Raw genomic sequence first — 26,225 nt, 5'->3', positions numbered from 1 at the left:
CTGAACCATTCTAAATAGGTTTCCTTTTCAAAACTTTCAGTGACAACATCTCAGTGAGAACAATCCTGTATTTAATTACAACTTTCAGTGTGTTCCTGATATTTTAAACAAAACAGTCAAAATAGAAGTTAATATTCTATGCAGGAATATATTTTGGTTCATGTAATGTGGCAGGAGGGAGGAAGTCTGTAGTAAGAAGCTCCAAATGAGTTGGCTGGTTCTCTGCCACAGCTTCACCTGCTCTCAGATTGGAGAACAATTAGGCCACTCTTCCTCCGCAATTTCCCACTTTCTAATTTTATCACGTTCATCTGGAGAGTAGCCCAGATGTCCACAGCTGGGTTTTCTTTCAGGGCACCTGGGATGGATGGGAGGACACACCAGAAGTGTTTACTAAGCCAGGAAGATGCGTGATCAGTGCCCAGGGTGAGTGAGCCCCTGGTGTCCAGGACTAGATTGGCCCAGTCTTCTACTTCCTTCGCCGGCAGATTGCTCAAGGCCAGTGTGGGTACCACAGTTCTCTCCATCAGCCCCCTGTTCATGCAGTCTCCAAAATATATTTATGTAACTAGCTCCATTTCCAAACACACTGGGACTTTGGGGTTGGATGGGATCATTGAGTTGCTACTAGCAAGGCAATGATTTCTAAATAAAAAAGCTTGGCTTACTTTTACCATTGGTTCAGTAATGGTAACAGAGAAGCATGCTGGGCCTGACTATGAAAAATTTTGCTGACTTAATGAATTGCATTGGAAATGCCTGTGCAGTGCTCACTGAGATAGACAAAAGATATTCGGTAAAAATCTAGGTAGAAAAGTACAATCAGAGCAAGGTTTGCTAGTTCATTTTGGCCAGCTCAGTGGCCATCAGCACATGAAAACCTCCACCAGGAGAGGCCATGAATGTGACCAACACCTAAGAGCCAGGCTCCTGTGCCACCTGCCAGCCTCATAGAGGACGTGTCAGGCTGCTGAAGGGCAGGCAGAGAGAGCCCAGAGCAGACTTTTCAGCCACCTGCCAGGCCACCAATAAATCACGCTCAAGGCAGATAAATAAATTAAATAAATAAATAAGTGCAAAATAATGTATGTTCTTTCGAAGAGTTTTTCAATTAAGGGGGAAAAAATCAGAGAAGTTACTTGATATTGTGTTAAGAGTTAACAACAAAAAAGAGCATGCTACTGCACTGATATTTTTCCAGTTTACAACTAGTTGAGTTTAACTGGTTCTTACATTCTCCCATGAACTCCAATCTATTTCCTTGGTAATAAATGTTTGCTGAGGGCAAACCTATAACGTGATATAATTTAGCTCACAGAGAAGTTACAATTCCTTTTGCTCTGGATTCTGCCCTCTCAAAATGCCCTGTGCCAATTGTTTCTGCAAGTCATTTCAGTCTAAGATTTAAAAACTCCACTAGGTCTTGATTAATCGATAATTAATTAATCTATATTAAAAATAGTTAAATCTAATTAATAGATAATTAATTTATATTCTCTAATTGAATCTAGACTTGAGAAGACCAAATCATAGGTACCTACCTGAAGGAAGAAAGTAAAAAATGAAGTAATTCCTAGACCTAAAAACAGCAATGAGATCATGTTGCACTTCTGCTGCTTCACTTCATCATCCCTCAGTCCAAAAATCTACAAAAGAACATTTCAAATACTCAGATTATAGGGTCCTTGTTTATTCCTCCCATAAACGGTGGCTTGAGCATCATGTTTTAAAAACTAGGCTTTGAAATATGTGGTTTATTTTATTGTGATAAAATATACATAACATAAAATTATCATTTTAACCATTTTTAATTATACAAGTCAGCAGCATTAAGTACATTCACAGTGTTGTGCAACCTTCACCACAATCTGTCTCCAGAAGTTTTCACCATCTCAAATGGGAACTCGTTGAACAGCAACTCACCATCACCCCTCTCCAGCCCCATCGGAACCACTATCCTATTTCTGTTTCTGTGACTTTGAGGAATACGTGTATTTAACATGGGTTGAAACCGTGCACATGGATTGTCTGTGGCTGTACATTTTGGTGTTTGTTCCTCTTTCTCTGCACTCACTGTTCCTTCAACTTGAACTCCTCCCTGCCCTGGGCCCAGGCCTCCACCCTTCATTCCGCAGGGCCTCTGCCCAGGGAGGCGTCTCCTGACCAATCTACATGAAACAGCAGCCCCATCTCCAGTCCCTCCATTGCCAGATCCTGCTTTTAAAACACTCATTATTCCTTGACACATTATATATTTTCTTTTGCTCTCTGTGTTGTATGTCCATCCCAATAGAAAGTAAACTGAGAACAGGAATTGGTTATTTTATTTCCTGCTATGTCTCCAGGGTTTGGAGCGGTGTTTTGCACATAGTAGATACCCCAAAATATAGATATAGTCCACATAGCTCTTGAATTGCAAGAGAGCCATGAATTGCTTTATTTTTTAAATTTAAAAACATTTGAAGGATCTTTTCTAATTTATTTATTTTTGAGCTTGAGGTCTTAATTGTAGACCAATATCCAATGTCACAAGCATAACAAATTCTTAACATGATGGAAAAGAATTCATCTTTAACAAAAAAGTCTCTCCAAATAATGTTAAAGGTTGACTAAGGTTATACAATACAAATGCTGGGTTTTATGGAACCTTAGATATTTCTGACAACGTCCTATAAATATCCCCCAAAGAAATTAACAGTTGGATAATATGAGTTTTCTTTCTCAGTCTCGGACCCTCCCCGTTCCAAGCCTCGGAAAGATTGCTAAAATAATGATGAGGTGGCTATCGCTTTTTGAATATTTACTATGAGGCAGACATTCTTAAATGCTTTCCGTACGGTTATCTATATAATCTCTTTTGATCCTCAGTCATCCTATGCAGTGAGTTTATTTTATAGATGAAGAAATTGAGGTACAGTTTGACCAAGTCTGCATAGCTATTAAGTGATGAGGCTGCTCTGTGCCCAGACCCTGGCCTCTTAAACGTGTGACTTGAACTCTTCCCTCCTCCACCCCATCCCAGCTTTCCTGTGAGACGTGCATCTTCTCTCCACAAATGGGATGGAGATCACTGCCTGATACCAGTTTCACCCAAATGAACAGCTCATTAGAATGACTCCACTGATTTTACAGTTTATAATTTCATTAATACCATAACTTTGAATGGTTCAAAGGCTATTTATTCTTTCACCTCACAGTTTTCCTCAAAAGAAAATTTAAAACATTGGCTTAGTTTAATTTGAGGCTACTTTACTCCCAAATGGACCCAGTAGTGAAGCTGTCATGAGGACTGATTTAAAAATGAAGTGAATTAATGCAAGCTGTTAAGTGATGTTTTCAAACTTACCTCTATCATCTCTGAGAATATGACTGAAAATGCTGGCTGAAGCGCCCCGTTGGCAATGGCACATACTGTTCCCACCACAAAGTAGGGCCACTCTGTTTTATTCAGTTTCAAGACCTTCAGAAAAGATACTGGTGGCACATTTTCATCCTAGAATATATCAGGATAGACTGGTGATAACACAACAACAGCTCCAGAGTTTGTCGACATAGAAAAGGAGCCCATCTCAATGGCATCCCCCTAAAGAAACTTGCAAACTAGGTGCAGAGAATGACCGGGCTACAGCAAACTTCATGCTAGAGAGTAGGACAGTATATTATAAAATGTCAACAATGTTCACTGATTACACAGCATATGAGCACAGAGTATGAATTGTTCACCCAAGAAGCACTCTTTATGGTGTGATCAGTCTAGTTTTATTCCAGCCTCAGCAGAGTGAGGATAAGCAAGATCTGGTTACAAAATCTACTAGAATTCAAGTCCCAACTCAATTCAGGCATGATGTTGGGGTCAAAAGAGGCGATACCCATGAATAGACGGGTAAGTGTCCTTACAATGTAGAACACCATTATGAATCTGAGGACATGGACCTAGTCTCTTCACCCCCAGAACCCTGCTCAGTGCTGCCTTTTCTGTGACATGTTCAACTCACAAAACCAAATTAATTATGCCGCTTTTCTCTTACCACTGTTCCTTGTACAGACTTATCTTGTAACTTAGCTCGTTTTTTTTCTTTTGTTTATTTACATGTCTCCTTTTCTAATGTGTGAGCTTTTTAAAGGTGAGGGCAACGTCTTTATATTCCTAGAAACCAGTCCAATGCCTAGCACATCTCAGATTCTCAGGAAATGTTGAACTCAATGTCTGGTCAGACATGAAAGAAATAGGTTACATAAAGGAGAATATCCTGACTATAGAGGTAGTTTAACATTAAACTGGATACAAAAGCTGCCTAAGAAATCTCATAGCCATATGATCATTTAAATAGGTCGTTTTTGTGTCTCTGTGAAAAAGAACATAGTAGTAAGTTGTACTTAGCCCTCTTTTTTCAAATCACCAATTTTCTCAGTATTTTGATGTGCTTTTCACTTCCCAGTTAACAATGTCTTTAAGTCCTGGTCTCCAGCCTGATAAATGAGCCTTTTCCTCAGGCTGCTGTTCACCACACACGAACAGGTTTCCCCAGGTCCCTCTAATCAGACTTAATTTCTCCCTCCCCTTAGCACATTGTTTATCCCACTGTGATGGTACTTAAGACAGCCTTAATTGATTGTGGCATTTTCTGTCTCTGCCTCTTCTCTCTGCTTTTAGCCAAGAGAAGTGCTCATCTGAAATACCAGACTAATGATTTCGCAGCATAACTCTCAAGATAAATGAGGAATTGAAAAGTGGATACTTTCATAGCCAAAAAAGGAGGAAAGTGTTTATCTTCTTGTGATAATTCAGCTCCACAATAGCACAATTGTTGTTCTTCTTTCTATAAATATATTAAGATTAAAACCTCTAAGAGAGCCCTTATAATATTTGCAGTAAATAATATTATAGTCAGAGCGAACCAGATTAGATGAATTCTCAGTAGGATTAGTTTCTTCAGGCTAACACAAAAGTAAAAATAAACTCAGCCTTTATTAATAAATAACATCAAAACATATTTTCAAACCATTTCTTGAAATAAGAAAATATCTTTTCTAGGAATGGATTCCTCTCTATTATAAAAGTTTCTATTAATTTGAATTACTATCTCAAGTCTTCAGGTGAGAAATGTTAAAGAATGCACAATTTTGTTATTTCTGGCCATTCTCCTCTCCCTTTTTTTTAGTAAGAGAAATCCAATCTAATTCAGAGGGGCAATACATACAGCAAAAGGTTTGATTTTCTACCCTCCCCTGTAGCTAGGTATGGCCATGTAATTGAGTTATTGCCAGTCACATGTATATAAATGTATGGTGTGGGGCTTTAAGAAACTCTCTTTGTTTCTTTTGTTTGTTTACATGTCTCCTTTTCTAATGTGTGAGCTTTTGGGGGGGGGGGCTTTGCATATATTTATATTTTTAATGGTGTCAGGCAAAAAAAAAAAAAAGGTGAAGACTACATCTTCATATCCTTAGAAACTAGTCCAATGCCCGGCACATATCAGATTCTCAGCACGTGTTGAACTCAATGTCTGATCAGGCATAGAAGATTTAGGTCACATAACGGAGACCTTGGAATATGAATGTGATGACTGGAGCTTCAGGAGCCATTTTATATCATTGAAGATGGAAGCCACATGCCAAGATAGTGAGGACAAAGATGAAAGGAGCCCACATCCTAGGTAACTGCAGAGCTACCATTCTAGTCCTGGGTTTCTCACCCCTAAGATTTTTTCATGTGAAAGAGAAATAAAAACTTTTAATTTCTTAAATTGGTGTTATTCTGGGTTTCCTAGCATAGGCAATCAAATGTAATTCTACCTGATAGAGTATGCCAATACGAGGGCATCTTACTTTAGACTAGCCTTACAGTCATACCTCATTTCATTGCACTTTGCTTTATTGTGCTTCATAGATGTTGTATTGTTCACAAATTGAAGGCAGGACCTCTACCCTAAAAGGATTACAACTCACTTTATTGCAGTGGTATGGAATCAAATCTACAATATCTCAGAGGTATGTCTGTGTTTATCTCTAGATCTCAAAGATGAATGGAATATCTAATTTTAATTTTAAACATCTAACACAAAGACTAAGTTTTTGGATTTTTTTTATTGGAAATCCATTTTAATTGGAATTGATTTCAATTCATTGTCAAATACATTTAAAATTTGAAATTTCCTTTTTCAAGAAGAGTATGGCTCACAATAGGAATCACCTATGCCTGCAACATATTTGTAAGGCTAAAAATTTCAGCAGTAAAACTACACAATAAAAGATTTAATCTATGTGAAAACAACTTACAAGTTCGTTGGTTTCCACATCATGGCCATTCTGATACCTTCGTGAATTCCTAAGGCTTTTATGAGTAGAATTCCTATATAGGCGAGATTTCCAGCCATTTGGGGCCATACCCGTGGCAGCCTTTTCATCATTTAGTCCAACTTCAAATTCTTCCGACTGGATCTGGTTTCCTGATGTCTGAAAGAAGAAAATGTTAAAGTGTGTGTGTGTGTGTGTGTGTGTGTGTGTGTGTGTGTGTGTGTGTGTGTTTCCAAATCTGTCTAACTTCCAAGCTTAGAACCATAAAGTTATTTCCAATATTACTTGTGTCAAGACTTTTAGATTCCATAACACCATCTTAATCAAAATTAGCTGAAAAACTGTAAAGAAGTGTATCAACACATGGAAGTTTAAAAAAGTTAAAAACGATAGAAAAGTTAAATTCAATTTGAATAATATAAAAATTCGAGTATAAAAGTGTTTTCTAAAACTAAAAGGCAAATTTTTCATCATCCAGCAGGTATGTAGGAATTTCCTCAATATGTAAGAATCCAGAGAACAAGGCATGACCACCAGGAAAGGGAGGAAGAATAAGGAGAAATATTATCAAGGGCTCACTTTTGAAGCTACAAATAAGAAAAATCTAGTCACTCCCAATAGGAGGCAATTAAACTGATTTCCTTGATTGGCTGAGTGCAATCATCATCTCTCTTCCTCATAGTCCTTCTCAGAACCACACTTCGACCTGTAGGCTCAGTCTCAATGCCGGCTTTGGAATCAATTCTCTTCTTAAAGGAGAGGAAAGGGGGAATTTAAGGACCCCTAGCTAGTTTAATGCCAGGCGAGAACATCAAGCCAACCTTGGTAGAGTCTAATTTTGAGTCTGGTTCCCTGTTTGCTCTTCCATGTTCAAGTACACATCTTAATGGGTTGTCCAGGACCTCAGTCCTTGTAGTACTGTCTTGTTCTTGCTCCTCCCCTTCAGATCATGTCATCCAACTCAATCAGCAGCCTATCTTGATCTCTGCATATTATCTGATCCTAGCTTTCCATGTGCACTTTCAATACCTAACAGAATGTTGCCTGTATACCTTGAACCACACTACAAGGATATGTTCTGTTTGGTGGACTTCTTTACTTTCTTATGACTGAAACTGTTTTATATCACATCCCAACCAAACCCAACCTAGACTAAAGACTTAGTCTTGTAACTGATCCCTGCAACCTCACTTCCATCCACTACCACACTGCTACCAGTGATCATTTCTGTTTAGAAACAAAAACAAGACAAGGTTGTATTAATACTAGTTTGGTCTCTGTAGTTTGAAAAAAAGGAAGCAGCATTAACTTGAGCATTTGTAAACAATCGAGATCGCTACAGCCCTTTCCTTCATCTCCACCAACAAGTACAAGTTAAGGAAAACCCCAAACGAGAAGTGGGAAAGGTGTGGGCATCAAAGTGGAGAGGTTCAAAGGGCCTAAGAATCATAGAATACCAGAGCTGGTAGAAACATCAGTGATCAGTGCAGTCTCTGCTCATTTAATAAGTGAGGACAACAAAACCCAATGATTTGCCCAAAGCCATTGCTTAATTGGTGGCAGGCCTTTTCTATCACATCAGGCTACTTGTTCAGTCTCTAATTGTACAATTTTTCCTCGGGAAGAAAGCTTAGGGAATATGATCAGAGCTGTCCTTTTACCCTTTGGCAGTCCCCCAGCCTAAGTCCCGAGGGGAGTGGAAGGTCATTTTTTTCAGGGGCACAGAAATAGGCCAGCTAGGGGCGAAAGTGGTTACTTCATTTGAAGACCCAACATATCATCACAGGCAAAACCACAGATATATATATAGTTTAACTAGTGAAATGATAGAGACCATGTGATAGCCAGGCCATATAAAAGCAATTAGCAAAGACATTGTGATTAATCTCTTCCTGCTGGAGAACATTCTCTGGAAAGTTGAAGCAAGAATTATAAAACTTTCTACCATTTCATTTGATATTTTCACTTTGGAGACTTTGCAAATTTCAATAATAATCATTTCTCATGCATCTATTTTTGTTCAGGTGCTTTTTAAAAATGAAACAGTCTTTTAAGACATAACTCTCATACCATAAAATTCACCCTTTTAAAGTATGTGTGTTTTTTTTGTTGTTGCTTTTTTAGTATATTTAGTGCTTATTTTTTAATCTTATAACACGGTAGGTTATAAGAAATTGTGGAAATTGAGGCTCAGAGGAGTTATTTGTCAGAAAATGAAGCAAATTTTTGTCAACTTTTTTTTTTTATCTGTGTGTGCTCCAAAATCACACATATTTACAGTAGAGAAATACTGATTACAAACTAAGTATTCAACTTTAGAGAAATGATTAAGCAATTTATTACACATTAATTTAATGGACTGCTAAGAACTCATTAAAATGATCATTTTAAATGATGTATATCTAAAAGATTAAGGAAAAAGAACAACAAAAAAGTATGTGTATACTAGTTATAGTTATATATCAAAGCAAATATATATATTTTTATAAATATAAGAATCATGTTTATAAGATAAAATGTATTCGGTGTATTTGTTTTGAAAAGTTGCTCAAGCAAATAAGCACAATAAAATGTCTTTTTCAGTAAGACAAATCAATTATTACCAATATCACCTTTTTTAGGAATTAGAGTGAATAACTGTTCTTTTTTTTTTTTTAAGAAAAACAAACTATGGGCATATCTTGTTTTATCACATTTCACTTTATTGTGCTTCACAGATAGTACATTTTTACAAATTGAAGGAAAGACCCTCCACCAGCAAAAAGATTATGACTTGTTTCACTGGGATACTTGCTTTATTGTGGTCTGGAATCGAACCCACAATATCTCTGAGGTGTGCTTGTATTCATTTCCGATAGCCATGAATCTTGCTATTGGTTTTATTAGGATCATCATGGGAAGCATTTTAAAATCACACAGAATGTCCCCCAACCACTAGAGATCCTGGCATTGCTCTCTTCCCCCTACCACTGCCCCAATCCACCCTAATCCTACGGTGGAAAGGACTTGTTTGAACACATTCCCCGGACAATTAAGAATCTCTGTCCTAAGGAATAAGTTCAAAATGTTTTTGACATTTTCCTTTATTTTCCTCCCCCCTCACCTTCCTCTCAGGATTCTTACACTGATTCTGAATTAAAGTCCCAAATGTATACTTTTAGGCATCTTCCTGAATATTTCTTATTCCTCAGTATGACATTAGCTGCATAATATTTTAATTATGTAAAGAATACTACATTGAGGATCAAACAGCAGAAACCATTCCTGGGAAGCAGATACCTACCTGCATGTTGACAAGCTTGAAGTACAGCCCTTCCTTCTTCATCAGTTCACTGTGGCTTCCTTGTTCCACAATGACACCATCCTCATACCCGGCGATGACATCTGCATTTCTGATTGTAGACAATCGGTGTGCGATCACAATGGTGGTCCTGCCTTCTCTAGCCTAAAGGGGAAAAGGACAAATGTGGAGCAGCGGGTTTACAGTGTCGACGCACTGCCGAATAACATGCACACACAATCAAGCACTTGGATGGGAGTGTTTGCGGTTGATGAGACAGTAGCCAACTCTCCCCATGCGATTAGAGCACAAAAGCATCATTCAACTATGGAAGGTTAAAGCGAGACGAGCTCTGGACCAGACAGGAGGCCAATCCCTTCAATATGAGAATTAATAACTCTGGAAGCTTAAGTAGTGTCAGTCTATACTCAAGAAACACAAGAAAAGATTTGACCCTTTTCAAGTGTTTTCATACTAGTTCTGAGTTATATGGCATACTAGTGACTTTAGCAGAACCATGTTAGAGGAGTTGTTGATACATACAGCACTTCTGTAGGTTTCTTTTGAAGTGCCTGATTATACCTGTAATTCTAATAGATAATATGAAAGCAATTTAGGTAAAAATGTACCTTGGGATCTGGAATGGTTCGAAATGTGCTTCAAAGACCATCCGAATAACAATCTCTGGAGTGGGGCCAGTAACTCCGATTTTTAATAAGTGCCCCAGGTGATTTTTCTATGCATGCTAAAATCTACAAATCACCCCTCTACATAGTTCAGTGAACTCACATGTTGGCTTGGTAGGTTCCTGAACAGGCATTTAAACACTGGAAAATGCTCATCAAATTATTCATGTTATGTCATTAATTATGGTTACTGTTCTTGATAGTTATTAGCCCTATTAGGCCAATAGCTTCTTAAGACTATTTCTACTTTGAGGCAATAAAACCTCATTGTTAGGATAGTTATTAGAGTAAAACCTAATTCACCTAAGTAGTTAAACATATAAATTAAAAACAAGAGGCTAGATTCAAAATCAGCAAAAAGTGGGAACAATTCAAATGTTCATCAGTTGATCAAAGGATGAACAAAATGTGTAAATTTACAATGGAATATTATTGCACCATAAAAATGAATTCTAATGCATGTTTCAGCATGGATAACCTTAATAATATCATCCTAAGTGAAAAAAGCCAATCGCAAAAGACTACATATTGTATGATTCGATTTATATGAAATGTCCAGAATAGGCAAACTCATAGAGCCAGAAAGTAGATTGGTGGTTGCCGAGGACTAGGGTGAGTGTGGAATGAGGAGTGACTGCTAATGGGTACAAGGTTTGGAATGATAACAATATTCTGCAATTAGATAGTGGCGATGGTTGCAGAATCTTGTGAATATACTAAAAACCAATGAACTATACATTTTAAAGGGTTGAATTTTATGGGATATGAATTGTAGCTCAATTTTTTAAAAAAGAGCAGCCATGAAAATTCTGAAAAAGAAGTTAATGTGAGGGGAAACATCTCTCCCAGATATTAAAACAAAACGCGACAGCATTTAAAATAGTAAAATCCAGAGGAAGCTTTCACATGAGTAGGCAGTTTAGTCAACAGAATGAAATAGAGTACAGAAATAGATATAAAACATTTAAGAATTAGTATATGATAAATATGACATTATCTATCAATAGGGAAATGATGGATTATAAATAAATGGTATTGTGCCAATTGTGTAGCCGCCTGCAAAAAATAATGTGGTCTCATTACTACAGTCCCTACTCTAAAATAACTAGATGAATCAACTGCACTTAAATAAATATAAAAGAGTTAAACCACAAAAAGAGAGACAAGGTCACAGCTCTACTGGACAACATTTAAGACTGTTCTTTAATTTTTAGTATAGAGGATCCAAAGACGTATTAACAAATATTTACTGATGTGAAAATTGCATGGCTTGGTCCATGCATGATAAAGCATATGGGAAATAATTTGATCAATATAAATATATTCATGATACTAACACTGATGAGTAAATTGCTAACTATGTTATCATTATAATAATAGGTTTACGTTATATCAATACAAACAAAGAAAACCCAGAGGAATTGGAATTAGAAGTGTGCAGGTGAAACAAAGTATATATTTGTGAATTTAAAAGTTAACAACTATCACCCATGATCAAGAAATTTTGGCCAGAGTAGAGATTTGACATAAAGAGATTCATTTTCATATCTCTTAGACACCCCAACAATGACAAGACATTGACAAATAGCCTAGATTCAAGGATATCAATTATTAAGAAATTTGAATCTTGTACTAGTTTTGGATATGGAGGGATGAAAGGCAGGCCCAAATAAAGGGAGTATTAACTCATTAGCCTTTCTGGAACTTCTGGGTGGAAAAACATAAAATGAAACCTTTTGGAATCATTTCACAAAATCACCATGAAGGCTATCTTTTAGTTCTTTTCTTACTCCTCCTGTATGGTAACACTGTGAGTAGGAGAATGCATATAGGTATGAAATTTTGTGATTATTGACTTTCTTTTAAAAAATCAAAATATCTTTCAGATCTTATATTGAAAAACCTATTATTTATTTTGATAAGTAGTTGCTATCTATTGAATCAAAAGCTGGTATGGTCATTAAATTTTTTTAAATGTAAACATGTATTATCTCAATGAGGTGGACCATGGTAATATTTATTTAGTCTCCACTATGTAAAAGGCACTATACTGAGTGTTATAGAGATACAAATATAAACCATTTATTAATTTTGCTTCTTAGGGGGCATTTATTCTTCCCAGGAGAGAGAAAGCATATATGAGAACCACATGCTAACCGATTGCGCCACTGTAGCTCCGAGAGAAGGCATATAAATAAATAGCTAACTACAATAAATTGAGGCCACACAAAAAATACTGATAAATGTATAAAGGATCCAGAAAAGGAAAATATTATTCTTCCATGATAGGTAATCATGGAGAGATAACAATAGATAATAGGTATGTCCTTTTTTTTAGGAAAGATAATAAATTATAAAACTCAACTTTCCATTTTTAAAAGAAAGTTGGTTTTTAACTTAGAATGACTGGCCAATTGACTGACTACAATCCTTGTAGACAGTACACTAATAAAGGATTTCCCTTTCAAAGATAGTTTATTATCTGCAAAATGTATCAGTTTAACTAGCCTGCAAAGTATGGCATCAACTGAGTAGATTACAAACTATTCACAGTAACTATGGGAGATTAAACATGGCCACAAACACTTTGCAGCTACTTTATCCACAGAGGGAGTCTATTTTTCCACCTCCTCAAATCTGGGCAAGGCTTTTGACTTGTTTTGACCATAGAAGAGTGTAAAGGAATTGATGCTTGTGTAGTTTCTGGAGCCTAGGCTTCATGAGGCCTTACAGTTTACATGTTTGCTATCTTTGAATGCTACCTTAAAACAGTGAAAGGAAGCTTGTCTAGTCTGTTGGAGGATGAGAAGCCTCATGGAGGAGAACCCAGCTCCTTCAGGCCACAGCCATCATCAACTGCCAGGCACTTGAGTGAGGCCATCTTAAATGTTCCAGCCCAGCTAACCCTGAGCTGAAAGTAGCTCTCTGAGGGGGACCAGGTGAAACCAACAGAGGAACCACAGCAGCCAACGCACTTAGTTCTGGCTTAAAGAAACTGATATGGAAATTGGTAATTAGATTGGGATGCCTCTGTAACAAAAACCTAAAACATGTAACATTGGCTTTAGGATTGAGATCTGAGTCAGTGGCTGAAGGGAGGTGTTGATATTGTTAGTGGAAACTGGAAGAAAAGTAAGGAAATTGCTATTCGGAGGCTAGAAAGAGGGTGACCTTGGAATAACTGGAAAAATTACGTAACCTTGGAATAACTGGAAAAATTTTTTCCTGCAGTAACTTGGTAGAAAGATATTTTATCTAATGAACTTGTGCATTTAGTTAAGGAGATTCCAGATAGCTCTAAATAGAATGTTGGAAATGCCAATTGGATTCCAATGGCTATATATGATAAGGTATGGTATGAGAAGATCTAAAGAAGAAGCTATTTGTTTTTCAAGGTAAATTTAGAGGCAACACAGAAGATCAGTACTTGCTGGGTTGGAAAATGAAGTCTTAGTCATCCAGTGAAACGAGGCCAAAGATCTAATCAGGATATGAGTGTAAGATTTTTTTGGTTAAAATCTCTGTAAGATTTAAGCAGATTCTAGTACACGCACTCAGCTACATAAAAAGGCTTCTAAGATTCTTAAGTAAGGGTTTTCTCATGGCAGTTTCACATGCAGCCCAAAGTAGAGGTTTGTCTTAAAAAAAAATAATGGGTGTAGCTTTGGAGACTTGAATAAACCAGTCAGATTCCAAGCAAACAAAGTCTTTAAGAGAGCCCATCAGCTTTGACTAAAAGAGATTGAGAAGAAAAAGAAAAAAATTTTTAAAAAGAGAGATTGAAAAATTCAAAATGTAAAGTGGCCTCTGGGTCCCAAATTCCTATGGGCACAAAGCATGCTGAGAAAGCTAGTTAGCTGCAGACGCAAGCCATTTCTTTTGTAAAATGAAAGACCTCTCAGAAGGCGGATCCAGGAGCCTAGAGGATAGAGCCCAAAACCAAGGAGAACAATAGACTTAGAGAACCCACTATTAGGGGGCAAAATTGGGCCTCGATCAGGGAACATTACCTTTTCCCGGAGCAGTGGGTAATTGGCAACATGTATCTGACTGCATTTCAGAATTGCTATGAACCAGTAACTGCTGTGTGCTTCCCATTCTTCTCTTTTTTGAACAAGAGTGTCTATTACTATTATCCTGTCCCTGAATCACCATTATGTGTTGGGTGTATGTGTGGAAGATAACTTGTCTCTTTAGTTCATAGTCTCTGGATCAAAATGAGCTTAACGTGAAGAATCTCATCCATATCTGGACCACATACAGATCTTCAAAAATGGGACTTTGATTTTGATGTCATAATTGTGAGCCTGAGGTCAAAATATATGAAGCTTTTGAGGGTCATGGGAAGAGGTGAATTTATTTTGCATGTGGGAGAAATGTAAACAATTGTGGCAGAGGGTGTGCTGTGGAAGATTAAATATGGTCACAGATACTTTACAGCTCACTCATCAAGAGGTGGAATCTATTTCCTCTCTCCTTCTATCTGGGCTAGCCTCGTGACTTGCTGTGACCAACAGAATGTGGTTAAAGTGACATGGTATAAATTCTGGAGTCTAAGCCTCTAGATATCTTATAGCTCCTGCTTCTGGGTACACTGGCCTGAGACTTCCACATAAAGAAACCGAGTTAGCTTATTACATAAGTATGATCATGAGAAGCCACATGAGATGCCCAGCCAACAACCAATATGTGAATGAGACCATCTTGGACCATTCTAGCTAAATCAACCCTCCAGGTAAATGTAGCCATATGCTCAGGTGAAAATAGTAGCAGATCCACCCAGCCAAGCTACAGAATTATTGTTTTACATCTGAATTTGGGAAAGTTTGTTATGCAGCAACAGGTAACTGATTCGGCAGTCAATTAAGTCAATAATAATCATAGTAATGGTAATCAACATAATAATAATAATAGCTAACAATATCAAGTGTTTCCCATGTGCAAGGCATGTACTAATAACTTTACATGCAATATCTCATTTAATCTTTTCAATATCCTATAACGTTATATTTCCCTCTCTCCCCAATTACTTCTGCAGTAAGGGGCTAGTTAATATGCCCAAGGTCACACCGCTAGAAAGAGACAGAGCCAGGACTCCAACCTCAGCTGGTCTAGCACCAAAGCCTATGCTTTTAACCATGACCTCAAGCTTCTAATGGCTTTTCTTGGAGATTCTAAAAAATTATGAGAGATTTATCAGCTATTTTAAAAGCCATTATGTGTTGGGTGTATGTGTGGAAGATTATCAACTGATTGCTGGGCCATAATTCTACAGAACACAAATTGCTAAAACTGAGTGGTGTAACTTGTGCAAATAAGAATTAAAACTTCCAAGGCCACATGCAGGATCCATATCATGAAAAACAATATCTCTAATAATCCTGTTCTTTTAGCACAGTAAGGGCTAATATATCGAATATTTGTATCCTAGAAAGTATTGGGCCCTGGGCCCTAGGATTGAATGGGACTTTTTGCCCCCATAACTAGCTCTCTTATCCTACTGACTTTATACTAAAAAGTCTATGTTGACACATGAATACCCATTTATAAGTTTTAAGTTAAAACTAATTGTTTAATTTATAAAATTTTTATGATTTATTGCTTTAAGTCACTTCTAATTAACCAACCAAATACCTGTCTCCCATATTTTATACATGTGGTTACTTAATATTGAGACTTTAAATACACAAAAGCAATATAATTCAGTACAAGAATTTTTGAGAAATAATTATTATCTCATTAATCATCATAAAATGATTTAAGATAAGCCAAAATAGCAATCTGATAAACCAGGAAGCATTCATTAACTATAGTTTACAGCACACAAGCAGTTGTAATTATTTAAGATTCAGGTATAAATTTTCCTGAGAAAATAAGATTTATACAGCTTGTCCCTAAAATTGCAACAGGTAGTTTGGATAGAACCTGTTAAGGAATTTGCACGTTTTATTACTAAACTTTCTCAAATCAAATATATTTTATATTTATGTATTTGAAATCCATTTATATGGTGTCATTTGACTCTAGTTTTTATACTGTGTTATTACAGATGACATCATCACTAACTGCAGAAGTGTCCCAAGATTAAAGGACTTCTTGTGAAGCTTCAGCTTGAAGAGATAGTGAGAGATTTAGAAACACTTGACCCAGGTACATGAGGTCAGCATCCTTAAAAGGTGTTGCTTATGTATATGTTTAGACAAACACACAAGTTTAAACTTTATTTCCAGAAAGGCATCCATTCACCTTTGTGAATAGATAAAAATGATGTTACTGCCTACAAAATAAGGCAAGTATTTTAACTGTTTTTCAGTTGGACCAGTATTTAAGTAACTAGGTTTTATAAAAAATATTTTTACACAACTATTTTGGATCAAAGCAATAGCCTATGTGCAAGAAAAAATCAAAGATAGGTGGCTCATTGCACAGGCCTGGATTTGAGCTCTCTTCACCTTAGTCAAAGCAAGCCAGTTAATGGGTCATCCACCTCTCTGCAATATGACCAGAAAGGAGAAATCAATAAAGTCTAATGAGAGAGTTTTATTTGCTCTTATGTTTATGCTTTTCAATGTAGACTCGCAAAACACTGGCAAGAATTTTCAAAAAGTTTCAATCCGCTGGTCCTTCAGGTGTTTAGCATCTACTGACCTTATCCAGAGCTGCCTGTACTTCAGCTTCACTTTCAGTGTCCAAGGCTGAAGTGGCCTCGTCTAGCAGGAGGATCTTGGGGTTGCGAACCAGAGCCCTAGCAATGGCGATTCTCTGTTTCTGTCCGCCACTCAGCTGAGCCCCTCTTTCTCCAACCAGGGTGTCAAATTTCTACAGCAGAAAACATGGAGGAGCTCTTGAAATATTTTAAATAGAAAAGAATATGGAGTCTAGAAATCCAGTAAGACAACATGGAGCTTCATTTTTACTGCCACAATGAGTCAGAAATTATAATAAAATAAATGAATACTGAATTCTAATAAACTACTAACACATACTCTGCATAAAATTTTATATGATTTATGTACCAGGCTATACTCTTTAAATCTCCGACTGAATAATTAATTCAAGGGACTTACGTAGCAAAGTTGCGCAATCTTGCATCTCCAACATTATTAGCTTAACCTTTGCAGAAAGAACTTGATCGCATGAGGCAAAATTCTAATTTTGAGGGTAACTACATTCACAAAGTGTGTACCTGTGGTAATTTCATGATAAACTCATAGGCATTGGCTTCTTTGACAGCTTTCTTTATCTCATCCATGGTTACATTTCCACGGCCATAACGAATATTTTCAGCAATTGTGGTAGAAAATAGCACCGGCTCCTGACTCACCACTCCAATTATTTCTCTCAGATACCTTACATTAAAGGTCCTAATATCCTGCCCATCAATGTTAATCTGAAAAAAAAGTTGTTTTCATTAAATATTTTAAACCATTTGATGTCTAAAGCATCAAGACCCTTTCATTTGTTTTGAAAAAGTCTTAGCTAATATTTAACTTATTTCAGTGGTTAGAAATGAGAATTAGAAATAAATGGCAATGTACAAGAATAAAAACAAAAAAGTATATGCTCTCTTTTGATATTTATCGCCATACATATACGGTTTTTTCATGGATGGATCATTCTCCATAAACGCTATTGAGTTATATATTTTTAGCATACTATTATTTTTGCTTACCATTATTAAGGTTGAATAAAAGTGTCCATTTACCTACCTAGTCTACTTATCGCTTCGATGGCATTATGATGTTTTACTATATGTACTACATCATAATTTACTTTAGCATTTCCCACCTGCTGGACATTTGGCTTCCTTTAAGCAACACTGAAGGACAATCATTGTAGAAGGAGAGAATTACCACGTTGGAGAGTACCATTTCTTTTTCCTTTTCTAATAACAATTGCTTACCTATACAATGACTGGTGTATGTTGGGCATTTATTATTTGCTGAATAAAGGTTGAAAAAGCAACCTTCTAAAAAGATTTTAATAATTTACATTATCAGTAGGAATATATAAATACATCTGCTTCACTATAATTTACCAGCTCTGGGTTTTATCATTTAAATTTTTTTTTTAATTAGTAGGTATGAGGCGGTAGCTTTGTTTTAATTTGTATATGTTCATATGTGAGGCCGAACATTTCTTGAAACTTTTTACAAATCTACATTTATTCTAGAAAGATTTGCATATTCATATGCTATTTCAGATTCTTATTACAATTGACCCTTGAACAACTTGGGGATTAGGGGTACCAAACCCCAACGCAGTCAAAAATCCACCATTAACTTTTGACTCCTGCAAACCTTAACTACTAATAGCCTACTGTTAACCAGAAGTTTTGCCAATAAGATAAACGGTCTATTAACACATATTTTGTATGCTACGTGTATTATATATTGTATTTGTACAATAAAGTAAGCTACAGAAAAGAAAATATTAGGAAAATCATAAGGAAGAGAAAACACATTTACAGTATTTATTGAAAAAGTCTATATACATAGTTCAAACCTGTGTTGTTCAAGGGTAAGCTGTAATTTCTCAAATATTAAATATAATAGTTTTCCCATATATATCATAAATCATTTGTTCCAATTTACTGCTTTCTTTTATTGTAGTTTTACCATTTTTTATTGGATAGAACTTTAAGGAAAAATTGAATTAATCAACCATACCACTGGCATTTCTTCTATTGTTTTAGTAGTAGAAAATTGTTAAATCATGATGTGAACCCTGAATATCTCCAAGTTAAAGAATTTCTAAAGGTTTTTTTTCCTACTGACATGTATATTTTTTAAAAAATATGTATTGCTCCAGTAATAATTTTAAAAATAAGATATTTTTAAATGCGTATCTTCAATGGTTAGTATTTTGCTAAGTTTTATAGAAAAAAATGTTCACACTTTAACCAACTTAGAGTTTACTTTAGTAAATGAGAATGGGCCTATGTTCCTCCTTAGTAATATTAGATTTTTCCAAGAATGGTTATTAATTTTATTAAATAAATAAATAATTCATGTACCCAAAAGACTTTGTATTTATTCCTGTAATCTCTGTTATAGCTCAATGCCTTTTTATGTTTTTTTGTTTTGTTTTGTTTTTCTTTGTAACTTGTGATCTTCTGATTTCATAACAATACATTTTAATGTCAGGTAAACTCAATGTCTCAAAATTGGTACAGGTGAGAAAATTTGAATATATACTGTGGGCTAGTATTGTATCAATGTTAAATTACTGACTTCGATAATTGTTTTGTAGCTATATAAAAGAATATCATTCTTAGAAAACATATTTTTAAGTATTAGGATTCAAAAAATCATGTCTTTAACTTACTCTCAAAGGTTCAGAAAAAAAATTCGTGTATGTATGTGTGTGTGTGTTCCCTGTACATACACATGAGGAGACAGAGATAAGACGATAAAGCATGTGGGTCAAAATATAAATAATTAGTAAATCTAGATGAAGGGTATATGTGAGTTCCCTGCTTGCAACCTCTCTGTAAGTCTGAATTTATAACAAAATTTTTAAGCGGCAAAAATATATACCCTCCTAGGCTATTACCTTCCCCATGTCCCCAGAAGTTCCTTAAGAAACTATCCCACTTTCCCCTTCAGCTATTCTAACATTTAAGAAAACTGAACTAATCTTTGATGAATTTAATTACTGTCCTAAGGTTTCTCGTGACCCTGATGACCAGATTGTCAACAATTTCCACAGGGACTATTTTTGACCAAACAAAATATCTCATTGCAAATAATCCTCTCAGTGGTTTGGATGACTGTTTTCCAGTCATTTAGTGATTATGAAAAGCTTAGTTGGAACACAAAAAAAATGTGGTCTAGTTTCTTTGGCTTTTATCATCTTGTATGCTTTTGTTAAATTAGCCCAAGAGTTTGAATGCATTATCCAAAGGCATTGCAATTCCACAGCCCTTTTACCAAAATTGCATTCAGATGCAAATTTGTTACTAAAAAACAATTTCAAAGGGCTAATTGGTACTTCCGCTTTGGAGAACTTGGTTCTTCCCACTTACCATACCCTCAGCAGGGTCATAGAGCCTCTGTATCAGCTGAACTGTTGTACTTTTCCCACAGCCGCTGTTCCCAACCAGGGCTACTGTCTGCCCACTCTGAATCTGCAGGTTGAGGCCCTTCAAGATCTGTGAGAGCAAAGAGAGAAAAATAACAGACTTTACAACAGAACCCTAAAAGGGGAATAATTTAATTCAATTTTAAATTTGAAAAAAAGTATCAAATAAGGGAATATAACCCAGAAAGGAAAAAGCACATAAATATCAAAAGATCAGAGACTTCGGATTCTTTAAGATGATAAACAATCAGTCTGAGTTAGGAATCCCTATAAATACTGCTGACAGTACCTTGACATTAGGTCGAGCTGGGTAAGAAAAATGGACATCACTGAACTCCAAATTCCCTTTGATGTTGTCTGGTTTATGTCCTCTCTCTGAAAAACTGTCAATTTTAGGATTCTAAATAAAACAAAATTCAATAACTATTCCATCATAGAACAAATAATTGCAATTTTAAGGAATACGATTCGGCAAATTCCAAAAATAAGACTTGGAATGGCACAATCTCCCTCATATGAGACAGAACCCAAAGTAAACATTCTGTGTGTGTATGTGTGTGTTTAAGGAAATATTCATTCTCAGAAAACAGGTATCTCCTCAAAAAACCATAAGGGATATACTCATTTCATTTTATACAATATTTTGCTTTAAGGTTTTGGCACAGCCTTATAAATTTTCTAACTGGTCAGAAACTCATGTTTATACAACTGTAATAACAAAAACATGCCATGATTGATATAGCCTGGTATTTCAGCATTCAGTGAAAATTAGCTTATTCCTAAATAATAAGTGTAATGGATTGGGTTGAGAAGGCTGAATGAACAATTCGTTAGAGCCAAGTTTTTTAGGAATAATGTAAACTTTCAGCATATTGGGAAGCTGAGCAATTTTCCCATGACTTAGATCAATGAAACAGGAGGAACTGTTTGGATTAAATGATCAAACTTAGTTTATATGTCAAAACTATTTATTTCACTGCAGTCAATACAACTTATTTAATATAGTTGATTCAAAATCATATCGAACATGCAATGATCACTTTTTTTTTGAGGGAGGCAACCCACAGCAAAACATACTGTCAATTTTGGTCCCATCAATAATTTTCCATCCACTCATCCTATATAGAAATCATAATTGTCTCAGTCTGGCTACAACATGAAAGAGAAAGGGGGGAAAACTAGGAAGATAAACATCTTTGCTCTGAACTCTAATAATAACACTAGTGCAGATGTACTTTTCCAAAATGAGATCAATGTTATTATATTACTTAAAAGTAAACTTTTAGAAATATTAATGAAGCATTTTGTTTCATTCATTACTAAGAAGAGGTTGTTGATTTCACATAATTAATTTCCACATGATATTTAACCTAAAGCCAGATTTAATTATCCAAGCCTCAAAGAATTTTTCAGCATTAAAATAATAAAGAACTCACGTTATCTATAATATCAAAGATCACATATGCTGCTCCTCTTGCATTGGCAAAAGCGTCAATACATGGAGCAGCCTGTCCAACGTTGAAAGCTCCGATCAGGATTGAAAAAAAGACCTGAGCAAAAGAATATGAGAAAAAATTATAAGTCCCATTCTGGCATCCATTATTATCTCAAATATGATTCGTTTGAGAACAACACATTATACAAAGGGTTGAGTTTAGGTTTATCTGGTTTTTTTTTTGTTTTTTTGGGTTTTTTTTTTTTTTTTTAGCAAAAGAGCAAAATTTACAAGGTTACTATAGCATTTCATTTCACAAATTTGTTTCTTCAACCTCAAAAATATATTTTGTCTAGCTTGCCAAACTATCTGTTGCTCTTCTCCTGAACTTATAATAGAGTTAGAAAGGTTTTCAAACCTATACTCTTGACTCTGAAGCTAATGCCACTAGAAGGAAGCATTTTCCATCAGTATTATTATTCAGTTCTATATGATTTTCTTTAACTATTTATTGAATTACACAGAATGTTCAAGATGAAATGTGATAGATTTTGACCCCATGGAATTGTCCTTAAAAAGTACCATTTTACAAACATATTTTGATAAAATTTTTAATATAAAGAGTAACAATTCACACTATAAAACCTTAAATCACTCCTGTGTGCACTGATTAATAATTCTTTTACACAATTATTCTGTATTATAGCACAAAAAGCTTAACACATTTCCCTTCATATACTTTTTCACTAGGAAAATAAGTTGATATAGAAAAGCCAAGACTATAGCTTCAAGAATCTAGATTATTGTGTAACTCAACTGAAGAAAACAAAAATGAATTGTAACTACTCCTTCCTCTCCAGGCATGGTGAAACTCTACACATAGTCTGGCTTTTCTCAGAAGATAGTAACAACAACATTTCATGTACCCAGAACTCAAATATCCCTCATGTATCTATTCACTATCTGCAATACAGGTAAGAACCAGTAAGAAAGCAAGAAAGTCTCTATCCAAATATATGTTATAAAGTTAATGCACTAGAGTACTTGATGCAGAGGGCGTTGCTGGGCTCCCTATGCACCACAGGAATCACTCTCCAGCCCCACTGGGGAGATGTCACTGTCCACACACCACAAGTGAGGAGACTATGCCATAGGGGACACACTCATCACAAAAAGTGAATGGCAAAGTCGGGATTCAATGTCCTTTCTTCATAAAATTTAGCAAGTAAGGAAGTGAAGAAAGGTAGAGAGTTTCCAAGTTGATAACCAGAGTAGACCAAAATAAGAGGGGAAAAAACAACACAGCAATTGTTAAAGTTCATCCAGCCAGACAGCTCTCAACTCCTCAATGGAGTATGCAGATACCACTCTAGAAAATATTTTGAAGTCATTCATTTTCTCAATGGCCCTAAGTCATCAGCAAAGGGCCAAATTGTTTCAACATCTTCTGTTTAGAAAGATACTTCTGTTCAGAAAGATAGGGAAGAACAGGTTTTAAAAGACTGCTATTTGAATGGTTACATGTTGTTCTGACAGTCACTGATATGGGCAGACAGTCACAAAATATTGCTAGTTTATAAAAATGGTTACAAAATAGAATCCATAATACAATTCCAGTTTTGAAATAAAAAAATGGGTGTATATATAGAAAATGATCTTGAAGATAGATATACCAAAAGTTATCACTAAATATAAGTCAATTATTAGATTATAAGTAATTCTAAGTAACTCCTAATTTTTAAATGATGTATTCTAAATCTTTTTATAACTAGTATACATTATTTTTATAATTACAAAATAAAACTATCTTCATTTTCAAAAAGAAAAACAAACTAAAATAACTTCATCTTGTATTTTAGATAGGTGATGTTCTATATTTTGTAAATTTAACAATTTCTTACACTATGACTTATCTATAATGTTTACTTTCTTATATAATGAAACTCAAGGGCAGAATGATGAGTCCAATCTATATTTCTTCATTCATAAAGTCATTCAATTTTCATTTTCTTTTATTTATTGTATATGTTTCTTAATTGGTCTTACTACATGCTATTTTCTTGGCCCCACTCATAATTACACCTTGTGTATTCTAGAAGGCCAGCTCTGCCCACAGGACAGAGCAAAGATTCACCAAAAGAAAAAAATCCTATAATCATGGCTCATCCTTCAAAAAAGAAGGAATATGAACGTAAAGAAAAGTTAGATGAATAAACAATATTTATAGGTTCTTCATAAATATTAGGAAAAGTACTCACAGTCATTGCATTTCCAAGAGTATATTCTTTTGATATAATTAGAGTGGATCCATACCAGAAGGCCAGAGCATATGATGCATATATTAATAGGAAGGCAATGCCCATGGAAATGTTTGCTGAAATAGCTTTTTTAATTCCAATCTCTTTGGCATTTTCTAGATGTTTCTGATACCTACCAGAAAAAGAGGGGAGAAACGTTATCATAAGAAATCAATCCGTAATCTGAGCCATATTTACCTCCTATGTAGTTGGATGTTTAAGGAACAAAGTCATCAAAGTAAGAAACCCGTGGTGAGACCCAGCTTCCTGGGAACTGAACCAATTCAGGATCGGCCCCGACTAGAGCCAATCTGAGCCTTCTTTTACTGGCCTGGACCCATCTCCCTCGGTCATCACCAGTACAACCACTGTCCCTGTAGCTGTTCCAAAACTGAACTCTCACTCCTGGGATAGGGAAGAACATCATTATCACCTTCCTGGTCAGCATCACAAATCAAAGTTAAGGTGGGAGAGAAAACCAAGGCAACCAAGAATGGCACCAAAATGTAAATACTATTCAGGACTCTTAAAATAGATTTCTTAATACAACTCAATTTCTCTTCTCTAGAGAAAATAAAATACTTCCTCTATTGCCCTATTGGGTGAGGGACAGAAATTTTACATGTCCTTGTACTTAAACTTGGGCCTTTGCTTTTTTGTTTTGTTTTGCTTTATAGTGTTTTGTTTTGTTTTTGATCAGGTTGACCTTCAACTGTCAAGCCAGGATACAAGGTTATAAAGTAGTCACTACTTGTGGGATATGGGTTCTTACTCAATGTTTGTAGATTTTGGTTTCATCATTTGTAAAATGAAGTGAATAATGCCTCCCTTGCAAGATAATTGTGAGGCTGACAGATTCTTAAAAGTAGTTAGTACAGTGCTGGCATATAGTTGGCAAAACCTGATAATTCCTATTTCTATTATCATTACTATTATTGTTTTAGAATTGATCTCTTTCTGAACATTGCTCATTCTGTTATTAAATTTTTGAATAGAATTAAAATTAATGTTACTAGCATTTAATACAAAGGCACAAATGTCTAGAATGGTTCTGTTAAATTACAATTCTGTTAAATTACATATGTCTAGAATGGTTTGGTTAAATTACAATGTTTTTTACATCAATTTAAATTAAATCTGCCTTTCCACACTAGACACAGAGAGGGTGTAATATTTAATTTGGCTCCCTAAATTTGGGGAAAAATCCAATGATATACAATGAGACTTTGGAAAAATATCATATAAAATAAGGTATTTCTGTTTATAACAAAAAACAAACAACATATTTTTTAGTTTAACCAAAAGAGATGTTGAGAATTTATTAATTTGTAAAGAATGTACGCAGCCACCAAAAGTATGTCTTTTTAATTACTGAAGCACCCAACTCTTCAGTGTAGTTTCCTCAGTGTTGGGTATTGCACTCACTTAGCAGAGCTGCGTCCCTGGGGAGACAAACAGCATGCCAGGCCCAACACTAGGATGAGTCCTGGGCTGGGCCTCAAGGCTTGTGCAGGGAGATTTACATTGTCCCCAATGTGACGCAAAGCTCCATGACAGTGGTGGACATGCTGTAATTACCTTCACTTAGGCGGCTTGCTTATTGCAGCTAATGGAGCGGCACTGATTACACTCACATCCTGAGGTCCAACTGAGGGTTAGTGTGGTCTGTGTGGACTATTGTGTACAGGAAGCAGCGGTAAGAGAGAAAAAGGGAGAGGTTAGAGAACCAAGAACACGGTGGTTTTGAAGAGGGCTTGAGGAATAGAAAATAGAAAATGAAATGGTGGAAATTAGAGAAACTTTGCTTTTAATGCTGGAGAATTTTCAAGAATTTCTATGTTAAAGAGTTCTGGGTACCAGGAGCCCCATAGAATGGCAAAAGAAAATACACAGAATTATACTTTGACTATATATTAGGAGATTTAAAGAAAACTGGTTGGGGACATTTAAGTAAAGTGCAGGGAGTAGCCTTTGGCAGTGGGCGTTGTTCTGGCATTTAGGTTTTTGTATATCAAGTTCCTTTAGAGCAGGAGTACTTGACCTGGGATCCAAGATCAAGGAACTTGAATAGAGGGAAAATTACTTATTTATTTTCATTAACTTCTAATTGAAATTTAGCATTTTCTTTCATTATCAATACAGGCAAC

The 26,225-nt window shown here is 35.6% G+C and overlaps 1 protein-coding gene across 3 annotated transcripts in view; it reads right to left on the bottom strand.

Moving 5' to 3' along the window:
* LOC102880063 (phosphatidylcholine translocator ABCB4) overlaps positions 1-26,225 on the bottom strand; it is a 71,865-nt gene that overhangs the window by 28,837 nt on the left and 16,803 nt on the right. For all 3 annotated transcript variants that reach the window (XM_006925722.3, XM_006925723.3, XM_006925724.3), the window contains exons 8-17: positions 24,040-24,211; positions 21,783-21,896; positions 20,636-20,746; positions 20,291-20,416; positions 17,450-17,653; positions 16,912-17,082; positions 9,581-9,742; positions 6,280-6,456; positions 3,347-3,493; positions 1,542-1,646 (exon numbers count right to left, since the gene is read on the bottom strand). In XM_006925722.3, the coding sequence (XP_006925784.1) occupies positions 1,542-1,646; positions 3,347-3,493; positions 6,280-6,456; positions 9,581-9,742; positions 16,912-17,082; positions 17,450-17,653; positions 20,291-20,416; positions 20,636-20,746; positions 21,783-21,896; positions 24,040-24,211 (1,489 nt within the window). The remainder of the gene's footprint in view (positions 1-1,541; positions 1,647-3,346; positions 3,494-6,279; positions 6,457-9,580; positions 9,743-16,911; positions 17,083-17,449; positions 17,654-20,290; positions 20,417-20,635; positions 20,747-21,782; positions 21,897-24,039; positions 24,212-26,225) is intronic.

This window comes from Pteropus alecto, unplaced genomic scaffold (genome assembly GCF_000325575.1).
Source record: "Pteropus alecto unplaced genomic scaffold, ASM32557v1 scaffold69, whole genome shotgun sequence".
NCBI lineage: Eukaryota > Metazoa > Chordata > Mammalia > Chiroptera > Pteropodidae > Pteropus > Pteropus alecto.
This window is presented reverse-complemented; position numbering and strand designations above follow the sequence as displayed.